The 21,887-nt window shown below is 37.4% G+C and overlaps 1 protein-coding gene across 4 annotated transcripts in view; it reads right to left on the reverse strand.

Annotated features, from left to right (window-relative positions):
- The window catches only part of MYOM2 (myomesin 2), a 197,995-nt gene that overhangs the window by 74,320 nt on the left and 101,788 nt on the right, over window positions 1-21,887 (reverse strand). For 3 of the 4 annotated variants that reach the window (XM_072142323.1, XM_072142321.1, XM_072142319.1), the window contains 6 exons: window positions 16,061-16,166; window positions 9,071-9,234; window positions 8,868-8,904; window positions 8,743-8,765; window positions 7,690-7,745; window positions 3,635-5,041 (listed from right to left, as the gene is read on the reverse strand). In XM_072142323.1, the coding sequence (XP_071998424.1) occupies window positions 4,661-5,041; window positions 7,690-7,745; window positions 8,743-8,765; window positions 8,868-8,904; window positions 9,071-9,234; window positions 16,061-16,166 (767 nt within the window). In that variant the 3' untranslated portion in view covers window positions 3,635-4,660. Of the gene's footprint in view, window positions 1-3,634; window positions 5,042-7,689; window positions 7,746-8,742; window positions 8,766-8,867; window positions 8,905-9,070; window positions 9,235-16,060; window positions 16,167-21,887 lie in introns of those variants that run through there. The other variant, XM_072142322.1, reaches the window with a different exon arrangement.

Below are 21,887 nucleotides of genomic sequence, written 5' to 3' on the forward strand. Positions count from 1 at the left end.
TTAAGAATACCCCTTTAAGAATATTTTGGTGTGATATATAACATAAGGCTATTTATCTACTATGTAAGGATGCTTAATCTGCAAGTGATATTTGAAGGCCAAAACATAGAAATTCCTTGTATTCACACAGCCCGGCATGGAAATAATTACTATGCTCATTACATGCATATGAGACCTGGGCTATTGTACCTTCACAGGCAATCATTAGATCAGGAGCTTGTTAACATGGCTTAACATGGGATTAATTCAGTAATTTCTGCCATCTAAGCACAAAAGTGATGTGCAGAGTCTGCTATACTAATGGTTATTATGCAGTAAGGCAGTTGTGAGATATAACATTTTATGATACTATGTTTGCTATCGTGAAAATTTGTATGTGAAGAACATTCAGTATGTAGATGATAAACCATAATGAAACAATAATATGCACTTAAATGTTGAGTTACAATAGAGGCTAGGTAATTTGTTAACAATGTCGATCCTCTCACCTTTACTTTTCCCCCCATTTCTAGCTCTTTATCTTTGTTTCTTGTTCATATATAGCTACTTATAGCTTTTACTTGTAGACTCCATCTTCCTGTATGAGGAGGCAACAATCGTGCCTGAGATGTTGTTTATGGAATCCAAAGACACTGTTTGTTTACAGCAGTCACATTGATCACCAATAGATGTTTATTAGAGAGTTTCGTAAACATGTTCTGTGACCTGTGGGTTGCATATTGGCTAATATACTGTGTGATGCTGTATAACCTGACTTCCCCTCTTTAATAAAAATATAGTTAAAAAAGTCACAATATAACCAGGAATCATAACGACTTTCTTACAAGTATGCTCTTACTTCAGACAGGACCTTACAAATCTGAACCTAACTTTTCTAGGGATCAGATTAAAATGTGACCTTGACAAATTGAGTTGAATATTAGAATAAAGATCATATTAGAACAGAAGCATATTAAAGATAAAGAATATTACTCTAACAGCTAACCCAAATACTTCCAACAGAGCCAATGGCTAAAGCCAAAGTAGTTTTGGCCATTGACATATTGGAAATGTAGATTGCAATCCTAATTTATTCATTCCCTGGTAGATCCATTTTATTGCTTCATGTCATAAGAACCCTGTAATAGATGACATTTCACAATGAATATATTTAAATAACTTGCAATATAAAGAGAAATAAGCTTTAGGATAGACATTTCAGCTTAATAATTGCAAATGCTCATAATAATCACTCATTATTCTAATGCCCTTAAACAAGATCCAGAAGCTCAGCTATACTTTTAATAAGTTAAATGTGGGGAGTTGTGAAGCTCCAATGAGAATTAACCATCCTTGTGAAGCTGTGCCAGTTCTGTGAGATTACTGCTTAGAGAGACGACAGATATGCTGTATGGCATCTCAAGAGCCCTTGGTAAATGAGTCTGAATGTGTTTATTACTGTATTTTTACATTCCAGGAAAATATTGGGCTAAAAATTATTCTTTCTTGTTTCTTACCAGGAAATTGTCAGAAAGCAGTAAGGTCATTTACAGTTCTATACCAAGGCTAAATCATAGTTTATGACAGTTAAACCCACATTTTATCAACCCACATTTCAATCAAAATCCAGCATTATAAACCAAGGACACTTACACATAGATCCAGGCACCGTGACCGTGGTAATCTTCTTATCTCTGTTATCCATGCTCTCCTTTTTTCTAAAAGCAACTTTTTAAATTATGCTAATGAGCCAAAGGGCTCTGGGGGTTTTGGGCACCCCACTGCACTGTAGCTTCACAGGCTATAACTTTTAATGATTGTATTCTCTTAATAAAGAAGGTTTGCATATAAAAAAAATACCAGGTACCCGCTTCTCACCCAGTGCAGTGCAGAGTCCAAGACATTGTAATCAAATGTGGTTCAAATATTATCATATTTCATTTGATCTAATATGAACTGATACTACACAGATTGTGCATGGACACGTGTATGCTTTGATAACAGCAAGTCAGCTAAATTGGGTCCTTAAATAAAGCATAAAATGTAATTCTTTGGTAACTTTGCTGGCAAACTTCACCCAGGAATGCTTGAAAAATTACCTGATTAATATTATTCACTGTTCAATATCAATCTGTATATAATTATAGTGGGGCCTAGTTGATTCTGTTAATTACACATAATGATTGAGATCTTCTCAACTCCTCAAAAAAGGATTACCCTAGTGGGGGTAGGGTTGCAAAGGTAGCAATCACACCTGGGGATTGGTGCCTAAAGTTTGTTCTACTACATGTGGCAAATGGATACTCTTCTCAAACAATAAGCATTAGGGAGCATTTTGCAATCGCTGTTGTCTCAGAGGTTTAATATCTTACATTTGGTATCTTGGTACCATCTTCATTAAGTGGCTTTTCGTCAGTTACTGTGGGGTTCCAACCTATGTCACATCCATGATGAATTATTATGCGTGCCATTAGTATCATTTGCTAAAATAAATGCAATTTTATTGCAGCCAAGTGTTTCTACTGATAACCACTTTTTATCAAACACAGGTTGCCGCTGGTGGAAATAGAGAAGGATGAGACATTATGAGTAAGTAAAACACTTCATCCTTCTCAATTTCCACCAGAGACAACCTGTGTTTAATAAATACTTTGTTATCTGTTGAAATGCTATACACTTGGCTATGCTGAAATCACTTTTATTTGGAGTAAATCATACTGGAGGTCTTGGATTTCTTTTACAAACTAGTGGGGTAGGCTCCATTGGACCACCACAAATATAAGAAGACCATGTCATTTTAGGTGCATAGAGGAAATGTAAAAAATTACAGGGGACAATGAGGCATATTTATCATATAAATTGATTAATAGCCCCACCGCTGCATACTCTCAGCAGGATACATCAAGAGGCTTCTGCCTCTTGATGTAAAGGGGCGGGAGGCTGCAAAGCACTTATCCTAGAAAAAAACGCAGCTGCCCCCCCCCCTTCACGCCCCACTCGCGTGAAGGTGGCGGATTGGGGCAAATAATCGCAAGTTCTAGCAATAAGCTAGTATTTGCGATTATTTCCCCAATATCTCTATTCTGTCTTGCTTACTGGCTGTCTTTTTGGTGCAAGACAGCGATGTGCATGTTTTTAGGCGCAAGCGTAACTTATTGGAGAGAGAAAAGTATGACAATACAGTGCACCTAAAGAATCACACAGAACTGGCCTGCGCCTAAAAAAGGTGCACCATAGTGGAGTGTGTCTGAAAAATTGCAAAAAGACAGCCAATAAGCTATAGTGATATTTACCCCTAGAGATTGTGAGAAATATTTGTAAAGTTATCCTGGTAAAGGTGTAAGGAGATATTTATCATAATACTTACTGCAAAAATCAGAAGAGCTAACAGCCTGATGCTAAAACATTAAAACACAAATAAGATCCAGTTTATTTTTGTAAACTGATGTTCCCTGTGGGATTTCTATTTGTTATTTTTTGGTTATCACATAAGGTCTAATTTTATACTACGGTTTATAGAGGCTCTTTCCTACTACAGCTAATGGAATGAAAACACAGTGCAGATTAGTTTGTGTGTCAGTGCATTGTTATTGTGCTCATGTAATAGAAAGAACCACTGTGATCATCGGTGATTGAATGCAGACAAAAGCACAAGTGTCTTTTTAAGTTTATTAGCACAAAGCAGGGAAAACAACATTAGGTGATTCCAATATGGCCAAATGATGCCAGCATTACAGGGAAACGAGTCGTATGCAATGATGCATACATACACATAATCTGATATTTGCAAGCATTGATATGACAATAACACATCTGGTAATCTTAGCTATGGGCAATGCTTGCTTCTCCTAAAATCCATGGAGGCTGTGAGCTGCTTTTCATCGCTTTATATTAAACTAAGACCAGATAAGAATAAATTAAACCTCTGAATTAAATCCACATACACATTGGATGGCTGAGGAAGAGATTATAAAGTTTCGCATAGACAGCATTGCAATTAAGTTGATGCCTGTTTTTCTCCAGCTGCATTGTTGATATCAGTAAAGTACAAAACTTTTAAACTACCTCCAGAGGGCCAGGATTTATTTCCTGCCAGCTATGTTTATTCGACAGCAAGCGCTATCAGGGCTAAGAGGTCATAGTGTTATAACTTTATAAATCAGATCCATCACAGCTTGGCACATGAAAGGTAAGTGGTGTATTTTAAAATCCAAATACAACCGGAGCCAAACATACTATGAACATTGATATTTGTCGAACATTAAGCTACAATTATTTTTTTTTATTATCCACCTTGCTACATGGTTTTAGCCTTACTTGAGAATACTTGATGGTTTAATTTATAAATTAAGATACTAATTAGATTATACAGTATGAACTGACTTCATACATACCTGTACTGACATTCACTTTCATGGTTTTTCATTGTTCTATATTCACACATTCGCATTAAGAGATTTAGTACACATATTAAGTAACGCTAGAACTTTTCAACCTGAGGGGAGTCTTTATATTTCAAATTGGGGCTTTTTTTTAATGAAAAACAGTGCAAAGTCAAATCAGAGGTAACACCACCACTGTGGATCTAGTGGAAAACTTTGCTAGACCATCACCTTTGATTTTACTTTACACAACTTTAGCACAATTATCTCATAGTATAATTTGCTCAATCACTACAATTTTACTTTCTTGCTGATTTTCCTGCTTTTGGAGCAGGTTTGGCTTTTTCAGGTGCAGGTGCTGGTGCAGGGGCAGGTGTTTTAGCAGGTGCAGGAGCAGGTGCAGTTTTAGGAAGCTGGCCAGGTTTTACTTCAGGTACTTCTTCACCATATTTGTATACACTTACAGTGACATCGACTGTTTCACCACCATACTTGTTCTTAACGTTGATGCCATATTTTCCAGAGTCCTCAGAAGAAACCTCCTTAATTGTGAGGCTAGCATACTTTCCACTTTCCATTGTAGTAGAGAAATGATCACTTAACTCTAGATCTCTGTCATTCTTCAGCCATGTTACCTCAGGATCAGGGTTTCCAAAGACTGTGCAGGTCAAACTTAATGTCTAAAAACACAATATCAAAATTAAAAAGCAAGTCAGACTAGAGTGTATTTTAGATTTACACATTAAATTCTGGGTCTGACAAAGATCTCTAAGTACAGCACTTGGCTATGGTCAGTAGACATATAGGGGCAAATTTACTAAGAATGTAGGAAACTGCACTAAAAGTGCTCTGTCAGTGTATAATGCTCGGTGTGCCAGATTCATTAAGAATGTGCACCAAAAAATCACCGCACTGGCACCTCCAAAGGCCCGAAAGAGCTCACCAACATGTTTTTGATGCACCTTTAACATAGGGCATGAGACAGACATTGCATGTTAAATACAGCGTATGGTCCGACTGAGAAACACCCCCTAATTTGTGTCGCATGGAGGGTAGTGCAGCTGCACCACAAAATGGTCACATTTGTGGTGCAGACACTTATTAAATGCCTGTGTAAGCAGTTTACACCTAAAAGAAAGTGTAAATTCGACAGAAAACTGTCGCAAAGCCCTTAGTAAATGTTTCCCTTAAAGTTAAACAGAAGCTATGACCACTATAATATTTTTACTACATATTAAACTGATAGACCCTCTGTGATCACAAGAATGGGTTATCTCATTCACAAGAATAACTCTCTAATTGGTCCAAATACTAAAGCCCCCAAGATCATGAAAAATTAGGTCTTATATCACTGCATGAATGAAGGAAAAGGTGTCCCATAAGTGCTGCTGCCCCTTTTAGTTCTATAGGATTTACATAATTGTGTAATATTTGGTTTTACTTTGTCATTCATATACAGATGCATGAGTGACCATCACCCTAGACATAAATCATAAAGTAGAGGGAATGTGAAATGACATGTTCTTTCTTTGTTTCTTTGGACTCTCCAGATACGCATTCTTTGCCTTAAAATATGTTTTGATATTTCAATCCAGCCCATAATATTATTTTTGAATATCAAGTCAAACCAGATTTTGAAATGCAATTATTTGCTTAGAATATTGAGAACAATATAAACTATGTTGGTGTCTGCAAATTCTGTACTTTAGCATATTGTTTTTTGTAGCTTACAGACTTTTCATTTTAATGTCATTTCTGTCTAGCTCATTCTTTGTTAATACCAAAGGTCCTATGTTCCTTAACATTGCATAATAAGCCTTAGCTGATATCTGTAAAGCTTTTATGTATGCTCACAAGAATCCCCTTAAGGCAATATACTGTACAAAATAATTTAAAAGCAAGACTCAGAACACTTCAAATAAAACAGCTTCTTTCCTTGTTACATTTTCCTGCCAAGCAAAATTTTTGAGGTAGTAAAGAAAATTTCAGCTTTTGAGCACAATGTCAATGTGTGTCTCAAATGACAAGGACAGTGTTTTTTCATGTCAATAGTTTTAGACATCGTTTTTTTTACAGTATATTGGAATTAATTAGAAGAAACTGATATAATTATTGAGCCTATTTGTGTCATATGTAAGTCACTTACATTTATAATTGCCTGCATTTTTATTATGTAAACCCATATTTTTATTTTGATAGCACAATAATGCAAATACACATTTGAGTTTTTGATGGAAATATACATTTTACTTTTAATTGAATTTAGAGGGTTTTTTAATACTTTCAGTGATGTCTCTTAGGCAAAAACACAGAGACCTGCAGCTTGACTTCTGCTATCAAAAATACAGCATTGAGATTAATCAGCATTACTCCTGATCCATGAGAAAGTTGATTCATTAAAGTTTACATCAACATATACCATTTAAAAACCTAAATAAAAATTATAGCATTTTTGGTCCTTTCTTTGTATTAATTAATGGGGAGTCTGGGGATGGAATCCTCCTTGATCTATACTGATTGGTTGAAATATTATAAGGGTCATAATGGTGAGATGTATAGTGATGATAAAAGGTTCAGTTAATAATACCAGAAAACAGAAACTGATAAGTGAGAGTACATTGTATCAGGTTGAAATTTTCAAGTCTTCCACTTGAGATTTTAGTAGACTGGACCTAGCTAAGGCTAGGCTTACATCATGATGCACTAGGCCTCCTAACAAATATTCAACGGCATGGTTGCGCTTTAATTAGCACCCAAACCTGGACCAGGGGCAAAGTGTCCATTTTCTTCTGTAAAAGCTGTGATAGATCCCCCATGTTTTAAAGTCTATTGTAAGTATATGTTGGGAGGATTATCGACATACCCTTACAACAGATGACTAAAATGTTTCCCACAGTTCGATAAGTAGTCCTGTTCAACCCTCACCCTCATGGAGGAGAGAAATGAACATTGGTAGAAGCCAGTGATTGGCTGCTGCCAATGTTCAGAGTGTTTATCGGACTAATGCCACTTTCCTTATAATGGAAAGTTATATTACTGTGTACCTCCCCGTGCGTATGCTCAGCAGAGTCTAGGGGTAGGATGCAATACTCTCCATCCCCCATGCCTCCAATGGCCTCTTTTGATCATATACTGTACATGGCTCAGCAGTAGGGAACTAAAAGGAAAAATTTTACATCTATTTATACCCTCAGGGTCTTTGCCTAAAGTATACCTTGCATATATGCATAGTGTATATATAAAACAAAATTTGAATGTAGCCTGAGACACATATATAGCAAGAGTCTAGCATACACCAATATGGTATATTGCATTGTGCCATTCTTACCTTGCCTTCCATTATAGTTACCACATCAGGCAAACCACCGATCACTTTACCACGATCTAAAGAAAAAGGAGGAGCGGTGGATTAGAAATACATATTACTATCACCAGGTTAATTGTTAAATTACTGCAGAATTACAACAATTCATTAAATATTTAATTCAAGTAACTAACAAAAGCGACCTTGACATATGGTGAGGTTTCATTAAATTGCTTCTAAAAATGGTCCCTCTCCATTCATTCCCTCTCCATTTGCATTTTCTAGAGAAAAGCAAACAGCAGTCCCATAGAAGTGAATGGAGCAGACACACAAGCACTAAAAGATGCCCTTTTAATTGAAATTTGTCTTCTCCCCACTGGTTAACAAATGATCCAAATGGCAGGAATTCATCTTACAGTTGGATACATCTGTACTTGCAGCGTCTTAATTATGTGCTTTTCAGCAATGTGTGACCTATGAAGTTTACAGGATACTTTGATGTTATTTGTTTCATGAAGTACTGGAGTATTGTGTCAGGCTTACACATTTTATGTATTGTCTATATTTAGTGGACAACCCTTGGACAGGGTGGTGACTGAGTGGCATGCATTACACAAGGTCCAAAATCCATAAACCACATAGTATGTTTATTGCATTCTAAATTGTGATGCCTTTGTGCAGAATAGCACAGCCTGCTGCATGATTTCATACAGTACAAAAAAGAAACCCTGGGTTTATATCATAAGAAAAAGTGATTTTGGTGCAGTTTTAGGAATCACAGTATGTCATTTATTACTGATTCAGGGTGTGGAATACAACCTCTGTAATGGACAAGTTGAGGTTCACGCCCCTGCTCTAGCACAATCGTGGCATAAAGCCACAGCAGAAACCCACAGTGACATATGTAGAGTTTCAGTAGTATTTCCCTAGGGTTTCAGGTTCCTTGTAGAGAGATCAGTGCCCTCACTAAAATTACATGCTTAAATGGGCAGTACTAGTTAAATGTACAAAGGATGAGAATTGGACATGTAAACTCAAAAAGGTTTGATATGTAGCATTTAAAAAAAATAGACTTACTCTTTTCAGCAAAGGCTGCAGCCCTGTGGGAGGAGAAAAAAAATATAAGAATTGTTTATTATAATAAAATACATATATTTTATTGTATCTTATTTTATATACAAGATAATACATTTCAAACTTACTTAAGTCTCTGGAATTCAGCAAAGGCTTCATCAAAAGCTAAAATTAAAAAGAAAATGTGTCATTCAGTTCCCATAACAACAGAGGAGTTTCTCAAGACAAATAGAAGGTAGAACATTAGCTCCTAGATTTATTTATACACAGAACGCTAATAATGAAAGACAATCTTCAGCAATCTTCAATGACTCAGCTTTGTAAGTGTTACCTTGTCCTGATAAATCAACAGTTCTCTTGTAGGAAGTTTTGGCATCAAAGATCTCAAATGTATATTTCCCCTTGTCCTTTTCTGTGGGTTCACAAATCTGTAACCATGCAAATTCATCTGTGCCTCCAATTCTCATCTTCTCACTTGAAGAAACCTTTGATTCCCTTTTGCAAAAAAAAGATAAAAAGGACTTCATCATAAGTTTTATTTTATTGTGCAATGATTTACTGGAGCTTTTAAAATGTAAGGATATTAAGAAGAATACATAAAATATTTATTAATAAAATATAAAGCAAACAGGTCTCCAATTAAAACAACCCAAATAAAGTACAGGAAGAAAAATGTAGTATGACAGATATAAGAATAATTGCAGAACCACTGAATTATCAGCATTGCAAGATTTCAACTATGAAAATAAAATAGAAACTCCCTTTTTGCATTAGTAAGGCTACCTGCATGCCAGTTGTTAAAAACGGCAGCAAAAAATGCATCCATATGTCATTTGTTTTTTAACCATCCATGGACAGCGGAGTGCAGTCAATTTTTTTAATACTGACACATTAATTTCTATTGGACACTAGGTCAGTGAAAATCTGACTAGGAAATGCTCTACTTTTTGACGGGACAGATGCACAGTCCGTTAAACAAACAGACAAGGCATCTTCCCCTGCCCTCTCACATGTCAGCTCATAAGAAGGAGAAGGGAGCAGAGAAATCCTCAGGGTCAGTCTAGTAATAGCAGACTGAACTGAGCCTGACCAGAAACAAGCCGTATCTATTGTAGCACTGGCCTTACTTCTCCCTTGGAAATCCCATTGGTAATCATTACAATAACTTTATATAGCAGCTGATTAGGAGAACGAAGAGCATGGGGGTTGCTAGGTCTGTTATGATACTGTGAAAAGTTGCTGACTTAATGAAGACATGGTGGTTAATGAAGACATGCATCATGTGACAATACCTTGTGTTCATTGTCACCCCAAGAATGGGCATTGTACTTTCAACAATAAATTAAAAGACATGGATATGGCTACATATATATTAAATCTATGAAATCCTTGTGTTGCATGTTTGATGTGGCATAGGAAGCTTAAAGAAGAGCAGATCCTGGAAGAGGGGATACAGACTATTATGTCAGTGTACTTGGTTTACTATCATTCATCATGGTGGTAGATGTCCTTTAAGCAAGCCAGAAGGGGGTCAGACAAGCCTAACTCTTTTCCACCCCATATAGATGATTTAAAAAGATTATGATCCTACATAATATGTTGGTGATGACTTGTAGGCCTCCATCCTTGTGGCAGGTTGCTTTTAAGGCTAAGTTCACACCTGCATTTGGAAGTTTTCATTCCCCCTTTTGTGAACATTTAAAAAAATAACCATTAATGACTGAAATATAGTATTTGCCCACCTACGGATCACCTGTCTCTCAGACCTGTTAGTTTATCTTTAAGCCCCTTCCACACTGGCGTTTTTCACGCGCGAGTTCTGCGCGTGCTTTTGACGCGCAGAACTCGCATTGCACTCTGTCCCATTGTATTCAATGGGTCTTTCTTCATTAGCGTTGTTTTTAACGCGCGTGCTTGCGTTCGTTTTCACGCGCGTCAAAATCGCAGCATGCTCTACTTTTGCGGGTCACTCGCGTTTTTCACGCCCCATTCAAGTCTATGGAGATGCATCAAGAACGCATTGCACTCGCAATCATTGCAAGTGCAATGCGAGTGCAATGCGTTTTAAACGTAAGGGTTGCTAGGTGACCAGAATAACATTATTTCCCCTGCTCGCGATCGAGCATTTAATTAAAAAAACACAATGAAGAACAGTGAAGAATAGAATAAAAACATTGAACACAGTGAACACAGGATCATTTAAGATAAAAACACAGTGCAGAACACAGTGCAGAATAGATTACAGATGTTCGGCACATCTGCTTACTTGTCGGGAGATACGCGCGGAACGGTGCGCCCAAAATAGCATGTGAAGAACAATATATATGTGTGAAGAACACATTGCAGATGTATTTAAACATCTGCAATGTGTTCTTCACACACATATATATTGTTCTTCACATGCTATTTTGTTCGCGCCGTTCCTGCTCGAGTCTCCTATTGAATCGCGCGTGAAAAATGCGCCGAAAACGCAAAAAAACGCTTACAACACGCGCGTGAAAAACGCAAAAACGCTAATTACTCCAAGGAAAAATGGAACAAAAACGCAGGCAAAAACGTCAGTTTTTCACGCATTGCACCCTGACGTGAAACGCAATGCTAGTGTGGAAGGAGCCTTAGGAAGCTCCTTCTATTCTGCACTCATTATCTGAACTTATCACCTGTATAAAAGACACCTGTCCACAACTGAATGAATCACACTCCATCCTTTCCACCATGGGAAGACCAAAGAGCTGTCTAAGGACACCAGGTAGAAAAGACCTGCACAAGCCCTGGATGGGTAACAGGACAACAAGCAAGCAGCTTGGTGAGAAGATAACAACTGTTGTTTCAATTATTAGAAAATAGAAGAAACACAAGATGGCCATCAATCTTTCTCAATCTGGAACTCTGTGCAAGATCTTGCCTCATGGGCTTAGGATGACTCTTAGAAAGTCAGGAATCAGTCCATAACTACACCGGAAGACCTGGTCAATGACATGAAATTAGCTGGAACCACAGTCTCAAATATTATCAGTAGTAATACACTAAACCGTCATGGATTAAATCCCTGCATGGCACACAAGGTCCCCTTGCTTATTTGCTTTATTTATGTGGATGGTAACAACTAATCTATATAAGGGGTTGTCATAATGTTTTTATAATTCTAGAGACGGGCTGGGAAGATATTTGAAAAAAAAAAAAAAAATCTGTACTCGACTCCTCTGTCACAACCAGTATCCCGTGCCACTGTCTCACCGTGCCGTGCGCTGCGTTCAGCTCCCGGCCGGCCAAAGCTGTTTAATGGCACAGATGGCTAATCTGAATCATACATATGATATGCTTTTATCATTCCAGCAGCAACAGAGTTAATCAGCAAAAACATAAAATTGTTGCTTGAAAACAAAGCGTCACCCCTGCAGTCATTTCCCCTCTAATTGGCGCTGCTGTGTTCAGCGCTCAGCACTGCAATAATGGCAGACTTTGAAAGAGATGATCTGAACCTATCATCATTCTGGGAGATGAGAAACTACAGACTCTTGTAAATTAATGAACATCGCACAACTAAGACGCTCACAAATAACAAGACATTCTTTGAAAGGAAGGCAGAAGTCATTGTGTAAACAGATGCTTAATCTCATTTTCTTATGTTTACTATTAGAAACAACCAAAATGTCTATTAAAATGTATTGTATGTAATCCATTCTTTTAATGAATTATTGAGGCGTGTGGAGCTCTTATGCTAATATATATAATATTTGCAGTGCATCTATGCCCTTACATACAGGGATACCAATATAGGTAAGACCTTCCTTGTAAAAACATTTAAACCTTACTTAACATTTAAATCCAGGGTGTACAGCCTTTATTCGTTCTGCAATCCGCATTGTCATACTGCTCATCTTCTGGGGCCGGACTAGTAACTAGCAGCACCCTAGATGCACCAGCAATCACAGCGCAGCACAAATGTCACCCACAAACCAAATGCTACATTTGTATGATAACTAACAGTCATAGCAGACTAAAATATATAATAATGGAATATATATAATAATAAAATAATAATAATAATAATGGAAATTGTCCTAAGCAGATAATAAAATCAAGACAGCAGGCATTAATAATACTGGAGACCCCAGAGCAAACATATAACAATAGAGACCCTAGTGCAGATTATAATACTGGAGACCCCCAAAGCAGACTATAATACTGAAGACCCTCAGAGCAGGCTGTAATACGGTAGACCCCCAGAGATGACTTTAATACAGGAGACCACATCACAGTTCACTATAATACAGGAGATTCCCAGAGCTGGTAAATAATACCAGAGCTCTGCAAAGCAGACATTATACCGGAAACCTCCAGTGCTTATCTATAACGCCAGACTTATAATACCAGAGGCCTCCAGAGCTGACCTATGGCATGGGAGACCTTCGGAGCTGACCTGGGGGAACCCAGTCCAATTGTAGAACACCCCTAATGTTAGGCCTAGACACCCCAAGTTCGGTATGGGGTGAGAGGTAGCAAGGTACCTTGATTATTGGAAGCAATGTCACGGTTGTGCCATTTTCCAATTAAAAGTTATGGAATTTTAATAAAAACAGACAAAGAAGGTACAAATGAGGAAATGCAGACCTCCCCCTCTCAGTGACATCACAGCCAGGGGGTGGGGGGTCAAAAACCCACTGGGTTTAAATTAGTGAAACTGGAAGAAGGCCTTGTCAGTCTTGGGAACCAGAAGGATGTCCACATCTACATGCTGTGTTCCCCAGCCAAAATATCAGTAAGGGTATTTTGTTTCTTTATCCCATAACTGTTTGTATGTATTGTATGTATATTGTTTTGTAACCTTTTTTCTTTTAATCTGATAATCTTTAAGTTTTTAAGTTTTGAGTGTATTATACCTTATGTACTTTAAAGTAGTAACCTTAATAAGCCTCTACATGGAGCCTTAGAGAATCTCTCTGAATTTTCCGAAGGGATTACACTAACAGGTTCTTTAACATAGCCTGTGTAGTGATTGCATGTTCTGTGTGGATCATCAGTGTGTATTGTCTTTGTGGTTCAGGTATAGTCTTAGTATAAGTAATTTGTGGGTGGTGAGTTGGTCTGGGAGCTGAGAGTTTAGGAGTAAATTTAGCGTAAGGACGCCATTTTGTGTAAGTAGGCAGAGCTTAAGGGAGCAATTGCGGGTTTCCAAAAAGTAGGTGCATCCTGTGATTGAACTCCAGTGTGGGGGTTCATCACAGTGTTTTTTCCCTCTTTGATATGTATGGTGTTTGGTCTTTAGTGAATTTGCGACTTTTAAAAGCAAAAGTCTCAAAAAAGTCTCCAAAAGCCAGCTGTAACTAATGCTATATGCCTCCACAAGCCTACAAGGTGGCCTTAATTGGCAAATTCTGCCTTCCTGATTCCAATCAGCTCTAAGTTAATTTCTATGCCTGGTGAGGGGCAGCCGTAGATTTGTGCCAAAATATGCTACCTTTTTCCAAATTCTTAAAAAAGCCTCAGCTTCCACATCTGGACTCCGTACAGGAGCAGTGCGGTGCACCACACATGCCGCAGCATACCGCTCCGTAGCCAGGAGAAAGATAGGACATGTCCTGCTTGAATACGGTGCCATGCGCCATATATTACTATGGAGGGTGCTCACACCCTCCTCCTCTCCACGGTGCCAACGTGTGCCCTCCATGCTATGGCATGGCGGGAACACGTCTGTGTGAATGTAGCCTTTGCATCTATACAGAGATAGTTGCAAATCACTAATAAGACGTTTTCCATGACTCCATAACATTGAATGGGCAGATATTTCAATGCATGAAGCACAGGTGATAATGAATCAATCTACTCAGATTCCCCTGCTCTATGACGTGCTGCTTGTAGATCACACTGCCTATTATTGGTGACAAGTTCACTATAACTTGCATATTGAACTGGCAAGAAATTTAAAAGCAAGTACAATATAGCAACTCTCTGTAAAACATTCATAGCCTTTTTATAGCTAATGATATATTTCCCAGGTGTTCCCATGTGTCTTCCAGGGCTAAATATCAGTTAATAAAATTAAAACCCATCTCTGTCATAAACGCCAAAACTGTCATTTGCTTCACAGTATTTTTGTCTTAATTATAAGAATATGATACTGGAATCTGTCAATTACAGGAAACATAAATCCTTCAAGTTCTAATAATTGGTGAATAATTGTCAAGGTGCATTCACAGTAAGTGATAAGTAATAACTTATTTATACTTCTAAAATAAATTGACTATTTCTAATATACAGAAAAAAGACTTAAACACTTCTGTACAATGTCATTACAGAGTGGTGTAGGTAGACTATACAGATAAGGCTACAAATCAATGAAGCTTCAATTCTACCCATTATGTGATTTTGGTACCACTATCCATAATTCTGTCTGGCACAAGGCACAAAAATGAGCAATGTCTTCCATGTGTGATAACCTTAAAGGGGTTTTCCTTTAAAGGCATAAAGTGTAACAACATACATTCTTTTTTGGTGCTAGTTTGCCTTGTGAAAGTTGCAAAATTCCACCCACATTGCAAAAAACACAAAAAAAGACATTACTAAAACATTTTGCCTAAAAAGTCACACAGAAGTCTCAACTAGACAGATATGATGAAAAGTTCCAAAAAGTAGTACAACATACAAGGCAACGTGGTGATAAACCCTCTAGTTTATATTACCTTTTTAAAGTGTTACTTTCGACATGAAAGATCTTGGTACTCAGTTAGGTCATATTATCTCATTATGACCTACTCGAAATTAAGTGGGGTTAAGATTTTGACCAAAGCTCTTTCTCTTACTTTCTGATGATGCAATTGCATTGAGTGTACATACAGACCTTCCGTAAGGTTGGGGAAGCAAAGATTGGTAACAGTCGTAGGAGTTCTTCTGTACAGCACAATTATCATATTGGCTTAGACTGTACAATAATCTGGCATATAAAGTATTAATGTCTTTTTTGGTGAAAAGATGCAGAAAAGTCACAAAGTTTTGCGCAACCAGTTCCTCAGTAACCCACACAAGGGATTGGAATGGATTTGTGCCTAAATTTGTAACTTTTCGAATAGTCTCACGTCCCAAATCTGAAGTGAATATCTGAATTTTCTTGATCTGGCAAGTGAAAAGTGGCCACGGTAAGCAGAAATGTAAAATAAAATGCACAAATCGGCAGATGTGACAATTTTGCGACATAAATACGCCAGAAAATTTCAGTACCTAGAGCGATAAATTTCCCACAATATATTTTATGAGAATATAATATAGAAAATCTAGTCGATATTGACAAATAATGCATAACACGACATAGTTGAGTCCATACCTCTGGTACCAGGATACTTTCATTTCTTCTGAGAAGTACTTCATGTAACAATGGAATCGGATTCCTTCTGGTGTGCAGATGATTTTAAGCTCGGAAGCAGATGATCCTATGAAACAAAGACCAGTATATTCTGCATGAGCTCATGTTCACCGAGCCTAGATAGATTTTAACTTTGACAAGGCAGAAAATACAGTTGTTCTCCAGAACTGTACAGAGAGAAAAGCTATTTTTGATTCTATGGAGACGTATTATCTGGAAGCTTCGGTTATATATGAAATAGATTGAATTACTGACTTTGATGCATTTTTATGACAATCCTCCTACAATGATGCAGACAGCTATAATAAGACATTATGGGTTTCTGGTCTTCTAGGGCATTATTCTTTTAAAACAGCCTAGTTTTACTTCAGTATTTTAACAATGAGCTCTTAGACACAACATGTCCTGGTGCATTTTTCTCTCCAAATGATAAACACTCAGTAATTTCAGTAATTATCTTTATAATAGACTCTTCACTTTATCTACTGAGAGGTAATGTGAGATATTTCAAACTGTACCGTCTGGTGCATAGACTTTATTAACATTATATATCACTATAGATTAAAAGGATAGAAGGTAATTGTGTTTAGGCTGCGTTTACTTATGTGTCGCTCTTCACATATATTACTTCAAACATTGCAATAACAAAACGGTCACTCTGTAGTTCCATGGTAAACAATGAATGATAGTCATTGACTAATATGATTATTCGTTATGATTGAGGATAAAGACTTCCATTAAGGAGGATGTTTGCATTATATAGTAACAAAATATGACATTGTAGTTGTAGTGATAACAACAAACACCAAAACCATAACAATTTGTCTTGCAAAAGAATCTGGAAACCCAAAAGTAAATGGGATCGCAAATAAGTTTATGTGAACAAAATGCTGAATGCTGTCAATATAGAAAAAGCCTTGGGTAGAAATGAAACATTCCAAATTCAAGGGAAGCTTCTCTACAGATGTGGCACCCAGTTAGTTAAATCATGTTCATGTTCTACTACTTAGGATCATTTAGAAAAAGACTATGACATCCAAATTGCCCAACATTTTTTGGCAAATAACCCTGAAGTAAGCGACTTGATTGTGACAGAGAGGTGATTAATGGTGCACATTTGGCAGGAAGACAGTGTTCAATTCTGTTCAGTTGATATTGAGGGTATTTTGTCAGAAATAATGACTCTGAAATATGAGGAAAATACTCTCTCTGCAAGAGGAAGCTGCAGACAGAAGCTCTTGCCATATCTTAGCATTGATTCCATTAGTAACTCTAAATCAGTTAACTGGGAAATCAATCTAGGCTATGAAAAGGCAATGTCACCATGAAAAGCTAAATCACATACAACATTCCATCCATGGTAATGCCGGTAAAGGAAAATTGTAAAATATTAGCCATTAACATGGAAGAGGATGGACAATGCTCTGCTAACAAGAGAAAATTACATGATTTTCCAGATTCAATTTTCACTCATTATAAAGAAATTGTGGCCAGTGTATTTTTCCTCAGTGATGTGATTCGATAGATCCAGTATTATTCACTTGATTTTTGTAATAAATCATGTAGGACCTATACAACTCATGACAACAATCTATGTTATATTTCTCCTACACATTGTTTGTACAGTTATGTTTTATTTTTTTCTAACCAAGAGCAATTTTCCACATTTCCCCAAGAAATGTTCAGTTTTTTTCATTTTTCAGTTTTTTACATTGGTCCTTGGTCCAAAAGTTTGGCCACTTTACATTATGGTTTTTGTAATGTGTGGAGTAATTTATCTATATACATCTATTAAAAGTTCTGTTCCATGTTCTTGAAATCTAAAGTAAAGCCCAGTTTCAGAAATTCCATTTACCTCATCAGCTGTCGTTCCTGTCCATAGATGGACGCAGATGGAGGGTCCATCTGTCCATGACCAATCTACCTTCAAGGACCTTAAAGTACATCTACCAGCAGTTTATGGGTGGTAGACTGTCCTATAATGTATACTTGTTACCTCTGGGGGATAATGCACCTGTTTTCAGCAAGATCCTGAGCTTCTGTATGAAGGTTTTAAAAATATGCAAATTAGTCTGAGGCACTCAGGCTCCCATGACCTGAGCGCCTCATGGCTTCTCTGCTAATTAATTAATGCACGCCCCAGATGTATTAATATTCATTGGAAATGTTCAGGCTTTGCGAGCCAGAAGATTTTGCACTTTTGCAAGATTTACAGACAGCCGGATGATGTCACTGGCAATTGGAGGGGTGAATATTAATGAACCTGGGGGACGTGCCTAAATTACGTAGAGGAGGCGCAATGAGGTACTCAGGTGTCGTGAGCTTGAGTACCTCAGACTAATTTGCATATTTTAAAACCTTCTTTTCTGCATCATACGGGCTGAAAACGGGCTCAGCACAATAGGACAGCCTACCACCAAAAAACTGGTGGTAGATGTCCCTTAAGCTTGTATTTCCCAATACTGTCATAAAGTCCTGGAAGGTAGATAGATCATACAGCTGATTCTACATTTCTAGAAAGCAGCACAGAACATTTAATAGATGTATATTGTAAATTATCTAATATCCTGCTCCCCACACATACTCACACATTACAAAAAAAAACATGAGGTAAAGTTGCAAACCCCTTTAAGCTTTAAGCCTACTTTTCAATGTTTGGATTGTCCTGATCTGGAAAAACATATCTACAGCACTTTCTTTTCTACGTAATATGTATTTTAAAGGGATTCAACATCTCTGTGGACTATTTTGTCTGCGATTTATGTGTGCTTTCACCAGCTTCTCAGCCTGCACATATGAATATCTCCTTGAAAAAATGAACATAAAATCCACATTAGTCAGCAAGACTTTTAGAGCACAGATGAGCTCCACAGCATTAGCATATTCATTTTTAGACCCAGTAAAAGAAAATTTAAAATGAGGTGAAACACTTTAAAATGCATTTTGAGGAAGAGCTTTGTAATTACTCAAGGGAGGTTGAGAGTAGAAGAGAGGGAAATTAAAAAGATAAGATACAGTTTATATTCTAGAGTCTACAGAACGGCTGCTGCAATAAAGGTTTGTCTTCTGAAATTGCATACAGACTGAAAGGCATTAAGGTCCTTTAAAAATCTATTATGTAATATCAAAGTAGAATATATTCTGATTTAGAAAATGTCACACATAAGACAGTACTACATGCTGCATAGTTTATACTATGGCAACATAATAAATTCAGGTATTCTTCTATCCTATATAAAAAAGTATTCCAAACAAAAAACAACCTACTGTACCAACCAAAATGGCAGGAAGTGTTTTTTTTTATTTTGTCAGATATTAGGAATGGGAACACAATATTTCTGTATAAACAAGTCAGTTGCATATGATGTGTATTGCTGTATAGGCCTCCATTGTCTGATTGTGTTTCATTCTCTTTCATTTCTTGTACATGGTTATGGGGTCTGCCATCTTCACTGAGCTTCTATTCTACAACTACAATGAGTGATATGCTTTATAGCAGACTTATATCCATAGACAGCAGTAGTCTAGAGTTGTCTATCTCCTACGGGAGAATATTGTAGACATAATAATCTGTGATTAGTTTTGAAGCTGTCTATTCTTCATATTTTATTTAAAGTCGATCTGTCTTTTTTTGGAGACGGAAATGAGGTGAATGCTGCAATGTAACTCTTTCCTTACTTGGAAAGCAAATTGTCTATTAGATTTCTTAGTGGCCAATGTATAACTTGCAAGATATGCTACTTTCTATTAAATATATACATTGTTATAATTAATTTTAAAAAATCCACCAAAGTTTCAGCCGTTGTGCGTACCACTTTTTTTCCATTAACAGCAATCTCTGCCACACAAATTTGCTCTTTGAAGTGAAAAATTGGCTAGAAAAATCCACTCATAACATCCATCCATTACACCACTTATACCTTAAAAATTTGAGAATAATATACTGACAAATATTTAGCTGCCATATTTACATAATACATTTTTCATGACTCTCGTATCTATCTATGTGGCTGCTAAACATTTGGGTTTTATGATTCCTAAATTCCATTTTACTATATGCCAACAACTAAAATATCCACTATCCATTATCTCTACCTCCAAGATGTTTCTTACAATCTTGATTTATGTTTTTGTTTTCTTTTTTTCCACATCTATGAAACTTTTCTAGGCACGACTTGTAATGCTTTATATATCTCATCATATAAACTTATTCCATTCAGAGGTAAGTCCTTTCCAAATATACTGTAGCTTCCTACTTCATTATAATTTCAATCGCCTTCGCATTTCCAAATGATGTTTGGGAAGTCAGTCTACATGAAAAAAATTACTGCACTTTTAATCTTGTTCTTGAATATCTGTAATATGAATATAAGACCCTTGCATCTGGACTATTGTGCATAAAGGAAGCTATACATTGGGGGTCATTTATTATACCCTGGCAGGCATGGTGATGGTCCCCCTGCCCCTCCACAACCCTGGATACAACACTGATACAACATTGCCTCCTGATATATCTGACCAAGCCTTACCTGGCATAGAATTGCATTTTAACCTGCTCCTATTTAGGCCTGAATGGGTGCAGGTTATAGCTAGTGCGCAGAATTGGGCAAGGAATTCCCCTAGCTAGTCCACTCACGGCAGCGCTAATGGCAATTCCTAGGGTAATGCCAGGAATTTGAGATTATTTCAGGACTTGTATGCCAGAATACTGGCGAATAAGCCCTGATATCCCCCATTGTGTCAGTACTGACAAGACATATTACTATGAACACTTCTGAAAGGAGTCAACTTTCGCACCAGTAAGTTGGGTGAAGTTTTTTCATCAAAGAAAGAGCCTGAGCATATAAACCTGTATCTACATCTAAATCCCTTCCTAGTGACATAACTTAACCTGTAACCTGTAACTTACCTAATATGCTAAATATATAAACCTCTGGAGGATCTACATGGTTGTCCACCTTATTGTTTTCCTTTTGATAGTCCACTGCCCCCCTCCCCCCTTAATGTTAAGCCCTTATGCGCTAAGGCCAGGACCTTGAGTTCTACTTGTATCTGGGGAAAGGGTTGTATAATGATTATACTGGTATCAATTTAGTACTGCTGTTCATGGCTGTAAAGTTTGTTTGACATTGTCCTTTTATTAGGTTTCCTTACCACATATTTTACAGACCTGCAAAGACTACACCTTAACCAAGCTCAGCAACTATTGTTACTCCAATACACCTGTTGTGCTATAGCTTTGAAGCCGAGCCAGACCTGCAAATGGGACATAAATAGAGATGAGCGAGTATACTCGTCCGAGCTTGATGCTCGTTCGAGTATTAAGGTACTCGAAACGGCTCGTTGCTCGGACGAGTATTTCCCCTGCTCGAGATCGAGCATTTAATTAAAAAAACACAGTGAAGAACAATGAAGAATAGAATAAAAACAGTGAACACTGTGAACACAGGATCATTTAAGTGAAAAACACAGTAAAGAACACAGTGAAGAATAGATTACAGATGTTCGGCACATCTGCTTACTTGTCGGAAGATACGCGCGGAACGGTGCGAACAAAATAGTATGTGAAGAACAATATATATGTGTGAATAACACATTGAAGAACACGGTGAGCAGGACAGAGACACCGGGGAGCAGCACAGATACACCAGGGAGCAGCACAGAGACACCGGGGAGCGGCACGGAGACATCGGGCAGTGGCACGGAGACATCGGGCAGCGGCACGGAGCGGCACGGAGACATAGGGGCACGGAGACATAGGGGCACGGAGACATAGGGGCACGGAGAC

Source organism: Engystomops pustulosus, chromosome 3, assembly GCF_040894005.1.
Source record: "Engystomops pustulosus chromosome 3, aEngPut4.maternal, whole genome shotgun sequence".
Classification (NCBI taxonomy): domain Eukaryota; kingdom Metazoa; phylum Chordata; class Amphibia; order Anura; family Leptodactylidae; genus Engystomops; species Engystomops pustulosus.